General features: G+C 40.0%; 2 protein-coding genes across 12 annotated transcripts in view; one reads left to right on the plus strand and one right to left on the minus strand.

Annotated features, from left to right (window-relative positions):
- The window catches only part of C2CD3 (C2 domain containing 3 centriole elongation regulator), a 121515-nt gene extending 110325 nt beyond the window's left edge, over window positions 1-11190 (minus strand). For 8 of the 10 annotated variants that reach the window (XM_060400014.1, XM_060400012.1, XM_060400008.1 and 5 more), the window contains exons 1-3: window positions 11055-11190; window positions 8145-8414; window positions 5837-5994 (exon numbers count right to left, since the gene is read on the minus strand). In XM_060400014.1, the coding sequence (XP_060255997.1) occupies window positions 5837-5994; window positions 8145-8414; window positions 11055-11109 (483 nt within the window). In that variant the 5' untranslated portion in view covers window positions 11110-11190. Of the gene's footprint in view, window positions 1-5836; window positions 5995-8144; window positions 8415-11035 lie in introns of those variants that run through there. The other 2 variants (XM_060400009.1, XM_042232756.2) reach the window with 2 other exon arrangements.
- Window positions 11191-11606: 416 nt separating this feature from the next.
- Window positions 11607-15607, plus strand: part of PPME1 (protein phosphatase methylesterase 1) — a 51047-nt gene continuing 47046 nt past the window's right edge. For both annotated transcript variants that reach the window (XM_012096032.5, XM_004016317.5), the window contains exon 1: window positions 11607-11812. In XM_012096032.5, coding sequence (XP_011951422.2) covers window positions 11712-11812 — 101 coding nt within the window. In that variant the 5' untranslated portion in view covers window positions 11607-11711. The remainder of the gene's footprint in view (window positions 11813-15607) is intronic.

Here is a 15607-nt window from a genome sequence, read left to right on the forward strand (position 1 = left end):
AATATGATGTCTAGATTTGCCATTGCTTTTCTTCCAAGGAGTGAGCTACATGGCTACAATCACCATCTGCAGTAAATCTGGAGCCCAAGAAAATAAAGTCTGTCACTGTTTCTATTGTTTCCCCACCTATTCACCATGAAGTGATGGAACTGTATGCCATGATCTTAGTTTTTTCAATGTTGAGTTTTAAGTCAGCCTTTTCACTCTTCTCTTTCACCTTCATCAAGAGGCTCTTTAATTCCTCTTCACTTTCTGCCATTAGGGTGGTGTTATCTGCATATCTAAGGTTATTGGTATTTCTCCCAGCAATCTTGATTCCAGCTTCCGCTTCATCCAGCCCAGCATTTTGCATGATGTACTCTACATATAAGTTAAATAAGCAGGGTGATAATATACAGCCTCGATGTACTGCTTTCCCAATTTGGAACCAGTCCATTGTTCCATGTCCGGTTCTAATTGTTGCTTCTTGACCTGCATACAGGTTTTACAGGAGGCAGGTAAGGTGGTCTGGTATTCCCACCTCTTTCAGAATTTTCCAGTTTGTTGTGATCTACACAGTCAAAGGCTTTACAGTATTCAATGAAGCAGATGTTTTTCTGGAATTTTCTAGTTTTGTGATCCAATGGATGTTGGCAATTTGACCTCTGGTTCCTCTGCCTTCTCTAAATCCAGCTTGTATATCTGGAAGTTCTAAGTTCACATACTATTGAAGCCTAGCTTGAAGGATTTTGAGCATTACTTTGCTAGTGTGTGAAATGAGTGCAACTGTACATTTGAACATTCTCTGAAACTGCCTTTGGGACTGGAATGAAAACTGACCTTTTCCAGATAATTAACCTTGCTTAATTATCCTCCTTTATTTTCTGTATCTTTCTTCACTTGCTTTTCTGTTGGTCTACAAATCGGGTCTCTTACTCTCTACAAGGGGTCAGCAAACTCATTCTGTAAAGGGGCAGAGGGTAAATATTTTCAGCTTTATTGAACAATTTTTTTTTAATGACCCTTTAAAAATGTAAGAAAACTTTCAGTTAGAAAACCAGATTCAGACCACTAGGCAAAGTGTGCCAATTCCTCTTCTAAAGTATCAACAAATTTCTCAATTCTACCACTCACTATCAATCTTTTCCTCTACAATTCAAGTAAATTTTATATGTGCCTCTCATATGCCTGAGCACCATGTTAAGTACTTCCATATTTTTTTTCATATTACTTAATCCCTGCAACAAGGCTGTAAGGTAAATGTTATGATCTTTATTTTATAAAATAGGATACTGAAACTCAGAGAGTACAAATGAACACCAACCAATTTTTCCATGTCCAAGTCTGGTGCTATATCCATTAGGTTACACTATCTCTCTGGAAAATAGAAGTCTCTGTTATTTCTACTTCTTCACTGTAATTACTATGCATGTACTTATTCCATAATCTTTCAAAATCTGACCTCTATCTCCAAGACTCTATAAACACAATTCTCAAACAAATCCAATGATATTTAAATTAAAAACATAGTATTATTTTATCAGCTGACATTCAAATAAGGGGAAAAAAATGATCCAACACCTTAGAAAACAGTTAGGAAACAGGCCAGCAGTTCCTCAAAGTTTAAATAGCTACCACATGATCACAATTCTACACCAAGGTATATACAAAGGAACTGAAAGCATCTGTTCACAAAAGACCTGTATGCAAATGTTCATAGCAGCATTATTCATAAAAGTCAGAAGGTTGAAAAAAATGTCCAAATGTCCACCAACTGAAGAATGGATAAACAACGCGTGATATATCCATACAATAGAATATTATTTAGCTACAATAAGGAATAAAGTTCTGCTTCATGCTACAACATGGATGAACCTTTAAAACATTATAAAAAGTCAAAGAAGGCAGATACAAAGAGCCACATATTACATCATTTACACGAAATACTCAGAATAGGTAATTTATGGAGACAAAAAGTAGATCAGTGATTGCCAGGGGATGGAGAAAGTAAAAAGGGGAATGACTACTAATGGGTATACTGTTTCTTTTTGCGGTGATAAAAATGTTCTGGAAATAGATAATCATGATGGTTGCACATTCTTATGAATATACTAAAAATTACAGAGTTGTATACTTTAAAAGGGTGAATTTTATGGCATGTGAAGTATATCTAATTTTTTTAAATAGGAAAAGAAGACTTCCCTGGTGGTCCAGTGGTTGTGAGTCTACCTGCCAATGCAGGAAACACAGGTTCAATCTCTGGTCTAGGAAGATTCTACATGCCACAGGGCAACTGGATCTGTGCACAACTACCAAGCCAGTGGTCTAGAGCCCCTGACACACAACTACTGAGCTCAACTGCTGCAACAACTGAAGTCCGTGTGCGCCAAAAGCCCACTCCAACAAGAGAGGTTCTCTTCAACAAGAGAAGCCACCGCATCCTAAGAAGCATGTGCACCACTAGAGAGTAGCCCCGCTCGCTGCAACTAGAGAAAGCCTGTGTGCAGCAATGAAGACCCAGCACACTCAAAAATAAATGCATAGATCTTTTAAAAAATAGGGAAAGAACCCATCTAGAATTCTATATTTCAACTGTTTTTATTTTCCCGTTTTTTCCCCCCTAGTCACTGATCATACACACACGAGTACACTTTCAATTCTCTTTGCTATCAATCTAAAATAATTTTTCGATGTTGCTACACAGTCATAACTACATAATTTCATCTTTTATGGAAACAAAATATTCCACTAATAGACTTTGGTTGTAATACTGTCTAATGAAATTGTTTGAATTTTTTCAATATTAGACGTGCATTTCCATAACCAGTCCTAAATGTATTACTTTCCTCTATTTTTATGGTTCGGTTCAGTTCAGTTCAGGTTCAGTCGCTCAGTTGTGTCTGACTCTTTGCGACCCCATGAACCGCAGCACGCCAGGCCTCCCTGTCCATCACCATCTCCTGGAGTTCACTCAGACTCACATTCATCAAGTCCGTGATGCTATCCAGCCATCTCATCCTCTGTCGTCCCCTTCTCCTCCTGCCCCCAATCCCTCCCAGCATCAGAGTCTTTTCCAGTGAGTCAACTCTTCGCATGAGGTGGCCAAAGTATCGGAGTTGCAGCTTTAGCGTCATTCCTTTCAAAGAAATCCCAGGGCTGATCTCCTTCAGAATGGACTGGATGGATCTCCTTGCAGTCCAAGGGACTCTCAAGAGTCTTCTCCAACACCGCAGCTCAAAAGCATCAATTCTTCGGCGCTCAGCTTTCTTCATAGTCCAACTCTCACATCCATACATGACCACAGGAAAAACCATAGCCTTGACTAGACGGACCGTAGTCGGCAAAGTAATGTCTCTACTTTTGAATATACTACCTAGGTTGGTCATAACTTTTCTTCCAAGGAGTAAGTGTCTTTTAATTTCATGGCTGCAGTCACCATCTGCAGTGATTTTGGAGCCCAAAAAAATAAAGTCTGACACTGTTTCCCCATCTATTTCCCATGAAGTGATGGGGCCAGATGCCATGATCTTCGTTTTCTGAATGTTGAGCTTTAAGCCAACTTTTTCACTCTCCTCTTTCACTTGCATCAAGAGGCTTTTTAGTTCCTCTTCACTTTCTGCCATAAGGGTGGTGTCATCTGCATATCTGAGGTTATTGATATTTCTCCTGGCAATCTTGATTCCAGCTTGTGTTTCTTCCAGTCCAGCATTTCTCATGATGTACTCTGCATATAAGTTAAATAAGCAGGGTGACAATATACAGCCTTGACGTACTCCTTTTCCTATTTGGAACCAGTCTGTTGTTTCATGTCCAGTTCTAACTGCTGTTTCCTGACCTGCATACAGATTTCTCAAGAGGCAGGTTAGGTGGTCTGGTATTCCCATCTCTTGAAGAATTTTCCACAGTTTATTGTGATCCACACAGTCAAAGGCTTGGGCATAGTCAATAAAGCAGAAGTAGATGTTTTTTTGGAACTCTCTTGCTTTTTCCACGGATGTTGGCAACTTGATCTCTGGTTCCTCTGCCTTTTCTAAAACCAGCTTGAACATCAGGGAGTTCACGGTTCATGTATTGCTGAAGCCTGGCTTGGAGAATTTTGAGCATTACTTTACTAGCATGTGAGATGAGTGCAATTGTGTGGTAGTTTGAGCATTCTTTGGCATTGCCTTTCTTTGGAATTGGAATGAAAACTGACCTTTTCCAGTCCTGTGGCAACTGCTGAGTTTTCCAAATATGCTGGCATATTGAGTGCAGCACTTTCACAGCATCATCTTTCAGGTTTTGAAACAGCTCAACTGGAATTCCATCACCTCCACTAGCTTTGTTCGTAGTGATGCTTTCTAAGGCCCACTTGACTTCACATTCCAAGATGTCTGGCTCTAGATTAGTGATCATATTATCATGATTATCTGGGTCGTGAAGATCTTTTTTGTACAGTTCTTATGGTATTTCCTTAATATAAGTCCCTAGCAGTAGAATTATTCAGGTAAATGATATATGATCATTTTTATGGCTCTTGAAACACAATGCCAAACTGTTTTTGCTGGTCTGATGCAATTTTGTACCATATGAGAAAAGCAGGAATAATCCAGTCTCATTTTACCACAAAGTTACCACTATAAGGTGTCACTATCTTTCAATAATATTATAAATAAAAATATGATAAAGAGTATAGAAAATGCTAAGTTCTTTCACTTGCATGCATGCCAAATCAGTTTCTTCAGTTGTGTCTAACTCTTTGTGATCCTACAAACTGTAGCCCACCAGGCTCCTCTGTCCATGGGATTCTTCAGGCAAGAATACTAGAGTGGCCTGCCATGCTCTCCCTCCAGGAGAATCTTCCTGACCCAGGCATTGAACCTGAGTCTTCTGAGGCTCCTTCATTGTAGGCGGATTCTTTACCACTTAGCCACCAGGGAAGCCCAAGTTCTTTTATGTAGTTAAATCTATTTCTGGACTTTATTCTCTTCCTTTGACACAATTATGTGCTTGTGGTTTTGTAACAAGTTCTTAAATCTGGTAATGTTATATGTTCTTTTTCGAACTGCTTTCTAAATATCTTCTTAAATTTCTATACATATTTTAGAATATATCTGACAAAGTACTAAACTCACCAAATTTCTCAAGGATTTGAATATTCAGAGTTCTCCAGGAAGAACTCCCAGTCTCCCTCAGAAAGGGACCCTTCTATGTTCTTTCCCACTATCCAGTACATATATCTACTATATATGTATCACACTGTGTTCTATTTGTTACTATCTTCTATTTCATCCTACCTGACTTTGGAAAACTAATTGAAAGGACTATCTCTTATCTCCCTATCCTAAGTTAATGGCACATAATAAACTATCAAAGAAATGTAGGCTGAATCAATGAATGAACATCAAAGATACCACTTAAATGAGTCAAACAAGCTACTACTGCTGGTCACTACCTTAGGAGGTGTGGGAAAAACAAAGAAAGTAGAAAATACTGTCCTGTCTCTCAAGGAATCTATAAACTAAAAGGGAAGGAAAGTAAAAGGAAACTACAGATACATGATTTTGGAGACTATGTAAGATTATAACTGAACAATGATTATGTAATTCATGTTATAAAATTAATAGAGAGCACAGAGAAGAATGAGTACAGTAGGAGCTGTAAAGGATTCTTGGAACTTGAGATGGGCAGCAAAGATCTAAGAGGATATGGATAAGTGGGAAATAAGTACAAAACAGTCACTGGGTAAGAACAAAGGCATGGAGTCAGTATTTGCATGGCATTTGGGAGTCATGTACCTTCCCATTCTACAAACAGACTCAAATATTTGTGCCCCTAAAGTTTTACTCTATGTAGCAGAGAATTATGATATTTTTACCTGGAGTTCTCCAAGTTTCTTAGATGCTGGTGAAACAATGGTAAAAAATCCATCGATGTGATGGGTTGGAGAAAGCTGAGCTAGTCCACTGATCTGAACTCTACCAACTGGAAGATGTTCAAGTTTGGTGATTACTTCCAGCACCAGCACAGCCATATCTAATCAGAAACAGTTATAACAACATCAGCAGACATTTTTCATTTACTTTTTTTTTTTTTGGAAGTGGGCAGAGGAGTATACATTACCAAATGTTTTTACTTAAAAAAAAAAAATCACTTTATTTTCAAATAAACTATGTATTACCATATCATTCAGGGGGTGGGAAAGAGTGAACCCAAGATCAAAAAACAAAGTTTTAAAGAAAAGCAATGACAAATATCTCAAATGGAGGGAAAAAAAATCACACAGAAATAGTTAGCATATCAACTATTTGATAAGGAAAATACCTTTAAGAGAGTTTTTGTTTTTTTTTTTTTACATATTTGGCAAGGATTCAGGCTTTAGTTTTGAAATAAAAAAGTAACAATTCTCAGTTTTTAAATTCTCACCATATCTAGTTTTGAACTGGACAAAGGGCTTCTCTTATATAGATGCAGCAGCTGGTCCCTGCTTCTCAGGAGTATTTTTATTACTTATTCCTCAATAATATCTGGAGGACTGAAATGCTGAGAGCACTTAGAACCAAAAGGAATGGAAATAAACTCCTTAACTGGATTCTTCAATTGGTTCCTTTGACTTAACACCTTCACGGACCCAATTTATAGCAGGAGAAATACAATGCATGCATATGCAATTTGAGATTATTTCAGAACAGTGTAACTTCTGAATATTTTCTTACCAAAGTTGAGAAAATGATTTTTTTTCACCATCTGTTGAATGCTGTAGTGAAAAGAGCACTGGATTACAATTACAAGATCTGTGATTGTGTTGTGGCTCTGATATTCACAGTCTATTTCTGTGAAAGCCACAGCTGTCTATAAAATAAGCATCACAATACCTGTATCATGGCTGTGAGGAATCGTAGTATTGTAAATAAAACACATAGCACAGAATCCTTTTATATGGCAGTTGCTTAATGGCTGTTTTATGACTTTAGGCAAATTACTTAACATATCACAGTCCCTGACTTATCTAATCATGTAAGTTACCTGGAAATTCTATGCATAAGTATAAAAGTGCTCTGTAGAATATAAAATAATGTGCATGTATAGAATATGAGAAATCTATCAATATTTGTTGCTTATTTATTAACAGCCAGGCTCACCTATGTCTCATTAATTTTCTTAATCAGATATCTATGGGTATCTTTTAAAAGCTCTTATCACTTTCTATCTAACATCATAACTAAACTTCTCTGTGAATTTGGTTAGAATTCAATACCATTTGGATTAAATCTTTTGATTCATTTTTATAATCTCCACAGCACCTAAGCACAATGTCTGATGCACGCTAAGTATTCCATACATATTTTTTGAATAACTGAATTTTCTTTATATTTTGATGTCTTCAAAAATTTCTTCTGGAAATAATGTAAACTTAAGCACAAGATAATCTTTAATTCGCCTCTGGCTCTCTTGTATTCTTAGCCCAACAATATTTGCATGATAAATGCTTTTCACTGACTTTGAATTGATTTGGTAAGTCCACCATCTAAAATGTTTATATGAAAGTTTGACTTGAATAGAGAAATAACACAGTATATTCAGAATGCCTTCCTTGACTAGAAATGAAATTTTGGCTCTTGGTTCCCAGTAGAGGGATTCTCCCTTCTCTGAAAACCTGTACTACTAACTCACTAAAACACTCAATTGGTATTTAGCATGTATTATCTTGTATTATTACTAAAGTTTCTATTAGTAAATTTTATATCCTTATTATTAGTAGTTTTTTTCCTTGAGTATAATGGAAGCTCCAGAGTAGAGATTATAGTTATTACTTAAAGAAGTACAACGTAGTGACAAGTGAATGAGTCTTGGTGTCAGAGAGAAGTGGGTTCAAATTCTAGTTTTGCCATTTATCAACTATAGAACCTTATATAGAGTATTCATTTCATCCCTCTGAACTTTGGTCTCACTGTCTACAAAACAGAGAAGATATCTATCTTTCAGGGTTATTAAAGATTAGAAATAATATGGATCAACTGGTAGCACATAGTATACTCAAAATAATGGTGGCAATTATAACATCTCTGAATCCTCAATAACTAACAGTGTCACAGCTGCTAGGAACATAATAATACCTACTGTTAACGACATAGCTACATGCTTCTTATTAGGCCTACAGATGAACTGACAAGACAAAAACATACCTGTTAGGTAAGAGGTAAACTGCTTCGGACCACAGCGAATAGCGTAACGTGTAGTTGTTCTCACAGCTTTTGGTTCAGTCTGCAATGCATCTCTGGGACAAAAGAGGGTTCCTTCCGATGTTTCTCCCCACCATCTCACCCGGACAAGTACACAAGCAGGAGGCTTTGCAATCTTCCATATGACTTTGTTAACAGAAAGTTTCAGAAAGCAGCGTAGCTGGCCTTCAACCAAGGGTGGCAAGCTTGTAGATGGAGAAATGTCACTTAAACCTGCGGAGGAATCCAAGAATAAAGTCAAAATTTAGTCTAAATACAGAAAACATATAATCTGCTTTTTGAATGAAAAACACATAAAAACATTTTAATCTCTACAGAGAGAAGGCTAATTCTATTTATCCTAATATACGAGAAGAAGCAACTGGCAAACCAGACCACAAAATAACCTATCTGGTCACTTAAGCCACCCTGAAAACTAGTTAGTATTCAGGATTGGATTCAGGTTACTGTGAGGAAAGAACACACCAACTTAAGACATACGCTTCTTTAACTGAAAGATACTAAATGAAAACTACAACGATACAGTATATAGATTTTAAAAAACCTCTGAAGTAGTTGAAATTTTTCCTCCAAGTACTGCTATTCTGATTATGGCAATGTCCAGTTTTAAAAGACGCTATTTTTACATAATTCTCATACTTTAAAACTGTCACTAAATATAAACAGCATCAACTCCTGTCAATTCACAAATGACATGTACACCATACAACTCAGTGCTTCCATAAAAGACCTCACCTTAAACTGTGTCTTTTCTTCCTGCCAATATCATATAATCAATGAGGACAGAAAGTATCAGCTTTAGATTCCGCCACTATTCTTTAGCATAGTGCTATGTAACTCTGGCAGTGAGAGAAGGTCAATTCTCCCCAGCTAATTCAGGTCACTTTGTGAATAGCATGTCACTTCCTGGAAATATATTGGTTGGCCCAAAAGTTTGTTGGGGTTTTTCCATGAAATGTTACAAAAAAACCAAATGAACTTTGGGGCCAACCCTATAGTAAGTATGGAAAAGGAAATGGCACCCCACTCCAGTATTCTTGCCTGGAGAATCCTGTGGACGGAGGAGCCTGATGGGCTGCTGTCCATGGGGTCACACAGAGTCGGACATGACTGAAGCGACTTAGCATGCATGTTCATAATATTTATGGCTTTTAGACCGATAATAACATGTAAATAAGGCAATTAACCCTGACTTTCTATACAGCTTTCCTTTAATGACCCTGATCGTCTTCCCCTTCACAGTATCTTTTAACCATGACTTACAGGAAGTTTAAGAACTCATTCCAATATTATACACACCTTTCTATTCTCACTTTTCCTTTGGAGAGTGGTCATGCCTCAAGAAGAAAATACCCTGAAGTCTACCAGATCAGAAATTTATATAACTAATTCTTTGGATTTCTAAGAGAACACCCCCTCTGCTTTCTTGAGTGATGACTCACCATAATATTTATGAATAACTAGTTTTAATATAAAAATTATATACAGGCGTGTACATGACTATTACTGTACATGCAGATGGTATAGTGAGAAGGACATTAGTATGTTATTTCAATTTTGATTTCCCTCCTATCAACCAAATCTACTTTGGTTTGATGTAGGTAGCATAGCACTGAACACTTTCACACTTCTGTTTCATCTCTTGCATCATTCCTGGAAGGAAACACATTGCCTCAAAACTGCCTTAGTTATCTTTAAACAGCAGATAAGATTCATTTCTAGACTGCAGCTTTAGTCCTCAACCCAGTGGCCTAAGGCAATATCACTATTCCAAATACCTCTTTGCCTATAATGTAAAAAGGCAGAGTCACCCAGTTTTTGTTTTGAGGCAGCTCTGCAGAGATTTAATTTTGTTTCCTGATCTGCCCTGGGTTCCTAGGGTGACTGTTCTTGCTGAAGCTAACATTCCCCTGGTCTCCTTAAGTGGACTAACTTGATAAAGTCCTGTTAAACACTTTCACCATCTCAAATCCTTCAGAGATCTTCATACCCTCACCTCCTATCACACTGTCAATCCCCAGTCTTTCTTTCTCTCTCCTCTGTAACTGGCTTTTCTCTACTCCCATCTGTAGCCCTTCATGATTCATGATTGCCTCACACCTCAGTCATTCAACTAACATTTATCGAGTTCTGTTGTGTGCTAGTTTGGGGGGATTCGCTACGGCCTAAAACGTGATTCTTGCCTATTAGGATTACCGACACACTCTCCAACTTGTTTTCCTTCCAGTCCCATACGGACCCGCAAAGCTCTACATCCCCTTTTCCTGCCCTCACACGCTTATCAAAAACATTCCTAAGTCACGGGGATTTAAGGTACACTTGGTGACGGTAATGGTAGTGTACTGTGTGTTTGAAGGCTGCTAAATAGTAGATCTTAAACGTTCTCTGCAAAAGAAAAAAAAATTGTAACTATGTATGGTGAAGGATGCTAACGAGACAACTGACAATCATTTCGAAATATATACAAATATCCACTCCAAACGTACACCTAAAACTAACATAATGTTATATGTTACTTATACCTCAATTTTTAAAAAGTAAAAGCCAAAACAAAACCTACAATTTTTTTGTTCTCTTCCTTTGGAAGCATTTCCTTTTAGCCCTCCCCTCATTCCATTTATTCACCCACTTTGTCCCCTAGTCAAGACCCTATACCGTTTCCATTCTAGGGGGGGTCAAATGCACTCTTTTAACCTTCCGATGCCCTGGGTTTATTTTCCCTCCGCAATCCTCTTCCCCCCTTTTTTAACAGGCGGCTGTGGGAGGTCTTCCTAGAATGCCTAGCGCCCCGCTCCCCGAACTCCGCCCAATCGCCCAACTAAGCTTTCTTCCACCTTTGGTCGTCCAGATTACCTCTCTTCTTGCGGCTACGGCCGCCCCCAGGCCCCTGAGCTTTCCGTTGCTTCATGACGACCCCGAGCTCTTCACCAACTCAACTACGGCTCCAGCACCTAAGCTGTAGCCTCCCGCCATCCCTTCCCAGGGCGCTGGCGTTCCCCAGCAACCGGCGCCGCTGGGCAGCCTGGGAGGCAGGAAGAAGTGGTTCTTTCTTTAACAGTCTCTGGGAAGCGACGGGAAAAGAAGGCGCCAAGACGCTTTCCTACCAGTAGACTACAACACCCAGGATGCTTTGCTACGCTACCTCTGCAGGGTTGAACGCGGTCGCCTCCAACTGCGCAAGCGCAGAACGCGCTCTTTGCGGACTCCATTGCCCAGGGTACATAGGAGCGCTTCTCTTTCCGGCGAAGGTCGTGGAGTTCTCCGGTAGGGGTCTGAAGGGTCAGAGACTCCGTTACCCAGCACCCTTTGTGGAGTGTTGCTGCGCACTTCCGGTGGAAGTGCTGGGGCGAGGGGGTGGAGTTTACAGAGCCGGTGGGCGGTGCTGCCGGTAGCTGGGTGCTGTCTAAAGGCTACAGGGCGTCGCTAGGGGAGTGAGCTGTGACCGGTTGGGCCGCGCTTAGCTTGGGACGAAGCTTCGGCTACTGTTCGACTACCTGCGGCCTCCCCTTCATGTCGGCCCTCGAGAAGAGTATGCATCTTGGGCGCCTGCCCTCTCGCCCTCCGCTACCCGGCAGCGGGGGCAGTCAGAGCGGAGCCAAGATGCGAATGGGGTACGTGACCCGTACCCCTTCTCCCTAGAGGCCAGGCCCCGACCGTTGGAGAATGGTGGCTCTCGGCGTTTAGAGTGGCATGGCAAGGGAGGCTAAGGATTGAGAGAATGTTGGCGGCGGCCTGGAGACCTTTACATGAAGTAGAAGGCAGATCTGGGGACTAGGGGAGGCGCCAAGTCACTGGAAATTAGAGGACAAATAGTATTGGAGGGAGAAGGGAATGAGGCAGAGATTGAGGAAGCTGAGAAGATAGTTTAAGAGATGAAGGAGGCACCTCAGAAGAACGGGTGGAGGCTTGAGAAAAGGAAAAAGAGTTGTGACAAAGGTGGAGGGAAATCTTCCAGGGACGGTTGAGGGAAATGAGAAATGACTGAGTGAAAAGTTGAGGGAAATTAGGAGGAGAACTAGGGAAAGATTTGGGAGGAGTAAATCTTTATCTAGTTTCTGTGAGAAACTGTGAGAAAGAAGCTGGGGGAAACGGGACACCTGAGGTAGGGTTGGAGAAGGAAAGAGAACTAGGGAGCAGAAGGTTCTGGAGAGAGTTTCTAAAGGTGAAGAGGCATATTCAGGGAGTGAGCAAGTGACTTAGAGATTAGGTCTCTTAAGGGATGCTGAGAAAGTGTGGGTAATAGGCCTAAGGAAAGATGGAGAACATAGCCAGGAAGACTGTTAGGGGTAGGGGTGATAGGATAGCCAGGAAGACTGTTAGGGGTAGGGGTGATAGGAATGTGCTGAGAAGTGAGGGTAGGGAATAAGGGGAGGAGTGATGAGAGAGAGCATGCAGGGATTTAGAGAGTGAGTGTGGGCTCCAGAGATTGAGAAATGAGTAGAAAACGGGTTTAACTAATGGCTTACTGCAGACAGAAGGTCTGGGAAAGGTTAAAGACGAAGATTTGGGCAATTGATTTTTGCAGGGCAGGTAGGTCTGGTGGAAGTTATGTACTGGTCTGATAAAACTCAGTGAAGTATTGAGAGTAGCATCTTAAAATGTTTTGAGGGAAACCACTGTTTGCTCGAATGGGAGGAGCTGTGTTGGCATTTGGAATTTTAGGTTGTTGAATGACTGGGCCGGGTTGGGGGATCTAAGATGTAGGAGAGAGAGTGTAATGAGTTGCACCTGGGAGAGGTAATTGCTAGAAAATAGGTAATTGATCAGGTAGTCGGTTTTGAGGTGTGTTTGTAGAATCAGACAGGATTCTGGAGACTAGTGACTGTAAGGGATAGAAAAAATACTTAGGTATGTGGTAATCAAGAGTGTGTTTGGAATTCTAGAGATGGATTGATAGATATTCTTGGAATAAGGACTAGAGAAAAAAAATCTTAGGTTCTGAAGAAGTAACATGTACAAAAGCTTACCAAAAAGGAGACAAAGATAGGAGATACAGTGCTGTGAAAACAGGTCCTAGGAATGGAGAGAAAGGAGATTAAAACAGTAGGGTAGAGGGGTAGTGAGAATGGTTGGAAAAACCGGAGAAGGAAACAAAAACTTGAAGTGGAGACCTGGCCATGGGTCAGAGTAGAAAAATGAGAAAACCTTGACAGATGAAGGTAAAAGGTAGGTCAGTGAACGCACACAGTACGAAGAGGTGGCAGAAGGCTGCATGTAAGGTAAAATGAAGATTGTTTTGACTTTGGAAGACTAAGGTAGGGCTGTAACATGATCATGGAGGATCTGCAAGCTGATCTGTGGTAGATTATTTGGGGAAGATTAACCTGGACTATAAAATTAATGTAGCATTTACTGTTAATATGTATCTTAGTTGGTGCCTTTCTTAATCTAAACTTTGGTTTTTCAGTATTCCTGTGCTCTTCTGTGAAAATACATAAAAATACTAGCCTTTTAATAACCATATGTGCTTCAGATAAGTTTAGAGCTTAGCTTCTCGTTTTGGCAAAACAAGTTCTCTGAAGATGAAGAACTGAAGAAAAATGCTAAGAGAGTAAAATCTGATTAGCATCCACTTGGGGCAGCACATGTACTAAAATCTACTGATTAGCTTAATTGTTAGTAACTTAACCTCTTTAACGGAGAAGGCAATGGCACCCCACTCCAGTGCTCTTGCCTGGAAAATCCCATGGATGGAGGAGCCTGGTGGGCTGTAGTCCATGGGGTCCCTAAGAGTCGGACACGACTGAGCGACTTCACTTTCACTTTTTACTTTCATGCATTAGAGAACGAAATGGCAACCCTCTCCAGTGTTCTTGCCTGGAGAATCCCAGGAACGGGGGAGCCTGGTGGGCTGCTGTCTCTGGGGTCACAGAGTCGGACACAACTGAAGCAACTTAGCAGCAGCAGCAGTAACCTCTTTGAGGGCTTCCCTTGTGGTTCAGCTGATAAAGAATCCTCCTGCAATGTGGGAGACCTGGGTTTGATCCCTGGGTTGGGAAGATCCCCTGGAGAACGGAAAGGCTACCCACCCTAGTATTCTGGCCTAGGGAATTACATGGACCAGTCCATGGGGTTGCAAAGAGTTGAACATGATTGAGTGACTTTCACTTTAACCTCTTTAAATAGATGGTTTGATCCTCTTAATTTAGGTTAACTGCTTATTCTGGAAAATAAAGTTCTTTAGAAAGATGCTGCTTTATAGTACTGTGGAAAGAAGAGCATATATTGGTGAATTTTATGTGTTCCTCAAGGGGCTTATTTTCCTGAATTTTTACTTCCTTATTGGAGCATAGTTATGCCTCATGTAACCTTAATGTTAGTGATAATGACTGTCCTTCCCTAGAGTCATCAAACTAGAAGAGAGCTTTGAAATGGTCTTACTGCTTCACCATATAGTTGAGGAAACTGAGCCTTGGAGAATTCTGTTAGGTAAACTAGGAAGCAGGGAGTAGTATATTCTCTTAATAAATGAGAAAACTGAAATGCAGATCTTCCTCATACTTACGCCTCCTAGAAGCTTGGCAGTAGGGCCACTAAGGACTTGGATCTCAGGACTCTGAGACCCATTGTGTTTTTTGGGTTCATAATTATTATTGTTGGCAATAGTTAATTTGAGTTATGTGTCTTATTCCTTTGCAAATACCCTGGGATTCAGTCTTCCTTTTTTTTTAGTCAGTCCTAGTTTATAAAGTGTCACTTCTGCCAGTTTCGAATCATCCTTTATTTCTAACTTCTTCTCAGTTGCTTTTTTTTAATCTTCCCATCTTTTCCACTCCCCAGCCTTTCTCTTACTCTCAGGTTAGACCTGTTCCTTTGGCAGTATCTTATATGACTTACTCTTTCAACTATTTTTCATAATCTCTTGCCTTTAGTTTCAATAAACCTTGTTTAGCTGTGTTTGCATATTCAGGGTGGTTTTGAAATTTTGTTTTTTCTTGAGTTTCCATAATTTATTTTTTTCCAATTGGATTTGGTAATTCCAAAGTATTACTGGATAAAGCTATAATAGCAATTACTTTTTTGTTTTTGTTAGTATTGTGTGCCAGGCATTGTGGCAGTAGCTTTATGTATGTTATTTCTTGGGTAAGGCCTGAAAGCCTGGTTTTATTGTTCCCTGATAGATGCCAGTAGATGATGCTCAGAACAGTGGTTTTGAACTTTTTAAAAGTTTTTGAAACTACTCTGACTTTAGAGCCCTGCTTGCAACTGGAGTTAGTCTGTTAGGGTTACCATTAAAAAAATACCACATTTTTTTTCTCAGAGTTCTGAAGACTGAGAAATCCAAGATCAAGGCACCAGCAGATACTGTGTGTGGTGAGGACTGCTTCTTGGTTCATAGACGGCAGTCTTCCCACTGTGTCCTTACCTGTGGGAAGGGGAAAGGAAGCTCTGTAGGGTCTCTTTTA

This window comes from Ovis aries, chromosome 15 (assembly GCF_016772045.2).
Source record: "Ovis aries strain OAR_USU_Benz2616 breed Rambouillet chromosome 15, ARS-UI_Ramb_v3.0, whole genome shotgun sequence".
Lineage (NCBI taxonomy): Eukaryota > Metazoa > Chordata > Mammalia > Artiodactyla > Bovidae > Ovis > Ovis aries.